At 32.4% G+C, this 4,078-nt stretch overlaps 1 protein-coding gene across 1 annotated transcript; it reads left to right on the top strand.

The window, feature by feature from the left end:
• The first annotated feature begins 1,299 nt into the window (after positions 1 to 1,299).
• Positions 1,300 to 3,390, top strand: Smp_159590 (hypothetical protein). The gene has a single exon (XM_018793049.1). The coding sequence runs from the start codon at positions 1,378 to 1,380 to the stop codon at positions 3,094 to 3,096; it is 1,719 nt and encodes a 572-aa protein (XP_018647600.1). The 5' UTR covers positions 1,300 to 1,377; the 3' UTR covers positions 3,097 to 3,390.
• The last annotated feature ends 688 nt before the right edge of the window (positions 3,391 to 4,078 follow it).

Here is a 4,078-nt window from a genome sequence, read left to right on the forward strand (position 1 = left end):
ATCATATAAATAAAGTTTGGTTATGTAGACGAATCTTTGAAACCAATGAAAGTAGTTTCATTTTGACTCATACATGATTTTGTGATATTGTTACTCAGCGAATGATTGAAATCTAGAACATCATGTAACTGTAAATGTAATTCTTCATTATTTATAACATATATGAACATAAAAAGACAGATTGTTACACAACTGTATAACAAGGTGTATAGTCATGATATTATCTTATTGAAAGTGAGTGAGTTTACTAGTTTCATCTTAAGTATCATTCGTGATTGTGCAACTTCACTGATGAGATGTACTAAGAATTCCAAATTATTGTGAGTATTCTCGACAAGAAAGTTGGCACCTTCTGACATAAATCAGTGAACAATTAGTGAATTGATTATAACTTAATTTGCCATCCACTAACATTCTTACAATCCACAGATTATAATTAGGATTTTATTACAGGATGACCAGGTGTTAGATATATTTAAGACTTTCCCGAATCACCACTTTTAAAGAATGATTCGAAGATAAGTACGAACACCTACTTACTCATGACTTCTACCTTAATAGTTCATGTTTCGCAGCCATAATTTAATACAGAGTGAAAGTCTCTGGCCTCTCGATATATCTTGCCTTCGCTACAGGTAGCGTAGGTTGGAAATAAGCAAATCAACTTTTGTATTCGTATTGAAATTTAATCATTTACTAACTCGTTATGAGTGAGGAAACTAATTAATACTATGTACCAGTTCACTTTGTATTTTTATAATAGACTATAGACAGATCAGTCCTGAAGAAATATTTTACAGGTTCTTTACCTGACCAACAGTATTCATCCAGGCAACCCTTGTTAGACTGTTGAATATCTTAAGGCTTATTGATTATTAATAATTAGGACAGAGGCCTTGTAAATAATAACTCAATCATAATATCTGTGGATACATTCTGCGAGTGACCACAAATCAAAATATGGAGAATTACAGGATAATAAGATCGATCCAAAAGTCATTTATGTGCTTTTAATTTATATATGCAGTTAATGCTTATTACAGCATCAAGTAAAATACAAAATATATCTAATCTCTTAGTGAGTTAATGTTTTACCATATGAATAATGAGGGCGTTAACTTATCACAATAATTAAACGAGACAATTTATCGATTGACCTTCACGAGATCCAATCAACCAATAGAATAGTGGACCAATAAGCCAATCACAAACTAACTTTATTCTTATTGGTTAACAATCTTAACGACTTAAATGTTTAGTTCTTGTGATTTCAGCAACGCATTTGCACATGATTTCTTTAATTCAGGAGAATGGTATGTATAGAACATTTGGAATACTTATGTGTAATATTATTTTTAATCGAACTCAAGATTCACTATGGGAGTTTATTATTCTTTAAATAAAGAAAATGGTTATATTCATAATAAGATTGTAAAAGGAAAAGTTATTTCAAATATTCATACAAACAAACGTAAACCTTTTGGATCACGGAAATATTTACATAAATCAAATTCCTACATAATAAAAGTGATAAATATTACTGCTAACAATAAAAATATCTTAAACCATATGAATACAAGTTCAGAAACTAAACCTATAGATAAATCACAAATCAATTTCATTTCCTCCATGAACTCAAGAGGATGTATTTCGCCTACTTTACCTAGACGAAAGTCACCAACACATGTACATGCTAAAATCTTTAATAGTTGTGTTCCACTATCTGGTCTACGTCGATCATTATCTCTTCCGAAACAGAATAGTCTACTAAATAAGAACTTTTCTCCTGAATCAAGATTAGGAATACCAGGATCAAAATGTTTGTCAAGAAACAATTCAAAGTGTTCGGCAGCAGAGGGAAATGCATCACCTGTTGATGTTGAGCTTTCATTTTCTTCTGGTAGTTGTTCTAAAGACCTGTTAATGAAGTGGAAGAATGGTAAGCATGGCCAGTCGTCCCGAGATAAACGAGATAAGGAGTTTGACTATGGTCAAGATAATCTTGTATTCGAGAACTGCTTGGATTGCATCGATGATCAAACGACAAATACAACCACTCTTTCCAGTGATTATACATCTTCTATAGATGACTGTTCCTCTATTTTTTATGATCCTATATTGGCTAAACTTGAAGCAGAATTGCCTGTTCCACCCCCTCCTCCACGTGCTTGCCCACCTTGGCTTAAAGCTGCTCTTGCAAAACAAGAAGCTTTAAGCAAAGAACCAGTGAAAAAAATTGATTTTAAAGATAGATGCTGTGTATCATCCTCGTTGCAATTACCCACATCTCAGTTGTCCCCTCTTCCATCTGACTTGGATCAACATAAAGCTTTAAGCCTTGGAAATAGCCGTTATAATGTTCGCATTTATCCAATTATACAAAATGGAGTAAAAATAAGTGATACACACTATTGGCTTCTCGATCCCCCTCGATCTAAAACGTTACGCGATAATTCTACACTTATGCGTAGAGCAACTGAATGTGTTCATGTTCCTCCATCTTCACCACTGGACTTTTATTCTACAATTGATGGTTACACAAACATTGACTCTACTAGTTTATGTCCTCCAAACGAGTTACCACTGAAAGATGTTAAACTGAGACGTGGTAAATCTGAAAATTGTAAAGATTCTTTAAAGAGTTTCCATAGAGAATTAGTTTTACGTCTAATGAAAGAAGTTCCACAAGCTACTGAATCTGAATGCCAAGCTGTACTAATAGGCAGCAGTTATGATTATGAAGAAGCTACTAGAAGGTTAAAATTTGAATTACTATGCCGTAAAGGTTATGTATCTCGATCACATAGTAAACGTTTATTACATAAATATAATTGGGATTTAGATGCAGCTATCTCACGAGCTCATTATGAGTATGAATTTCGAAAGTTAAAACGTCAAGAAAAAAATGAACGAATACTATTTGATGATGAAGATCAATTATCATATTTTAATCGGACTAAAGATTGTAGTAAATATTTAACACCTTATTCATCAACTTCATCAGATTCTTCTTTATCACCTTTACCATGTTCTGTTAATCATCAATCAGTTATTTCACCATGGTATGATGAAGGTCGAAAAAGTAATCTATTTTAATTGAATATTTTAACTCTGTGAGATATAATTTCTGTAGAAAAATGGTATATGTATGTGATACATACTATTGGCTTCTCGATCCTCCTCGATCTAAAACATTACGCGATAATTCTACACTTATGCGTAGAGCAACTGAATGTGTTTGTGTTCCTCCATCTTCACCACTGGACATTTATTCTACAATTGACAGTTATACTACTAATCTTCCCTAGCGAACTATCGGATTCATCACCAGAATCAATATTTGACAATTATTCTATATTAAAGGGTTTATATAAAGAAACATACGGATACATACACATACATTGATCATGATCATTTCAGATTATAAATAATGATTTTTCTGTTACCAAAGGTAAACCAAGTCTTTATTTTTTTTGTTTTTTTTGAACTTACAGTTTTCATTTATATATTGATTCTGTATCGATCGATAAATTTGTTGTATTTCTCTCATGTTACCGGTGTATTCACATGTATGGAATGTTCTAAATGACTCGATTGTTTTTAAAGGTAGGGAAGGTTTGATAGAGAGTTTATTATTATTATTCATTTACTTACCTTTGCATATATATATATTTAAGCATTTACAAATTATCAATGCAAAAAGAAGAAAAACAAACAAACAATGTACTTTATAAACAAAGTTTCATAACTAAATTATCCTTTTTTTGATGTTGGTTTATTCTCTGAGCTGGATGGTTGGGTCGTGGAGCTTTCAAACTTCGGGTACCCGAAGTTTGTGCTGATGATGTCGTTCAGAAGGACGATGAAAGCTCCACGACTCAACCATCCAGCTCAGAGAACAAACCAACATCAAAATCACCCACCTGAGTTACAAATCTTCTCTACCATCTAAATTATCCTTCTTAGTAACTCACTTTGTGGAAAAGAATAAGCACACATACATACAAATACATACATGTACACACACACATATATATATATATACCCTCTAGTTGTATATAAACCCGAACACAGTACT

This window comes from Schistosoma mansoni, chromosome 1 (assembly GCF_000237925.1).
Source record: "Schistosoma mansoni strain Puerto Rico chromosome 1, complete genome".
Lineage (NCBI taxonomy): Eukaryota > Metazoa > Platyhelminthes > Trematoda > Strigeidida > Schistosomatidae > Schistosoma > Schistosoma mansoni.

What these genes read in the sequence shown, in the direction of transcription:
- Smp_159590 (XM_018793049.1), top strand. Translation starts at nt 1,378, where the DNA reads ATGGGAGTTTATTATTCTTTAAATAAAGAAAATGGTTATATTCATAAT.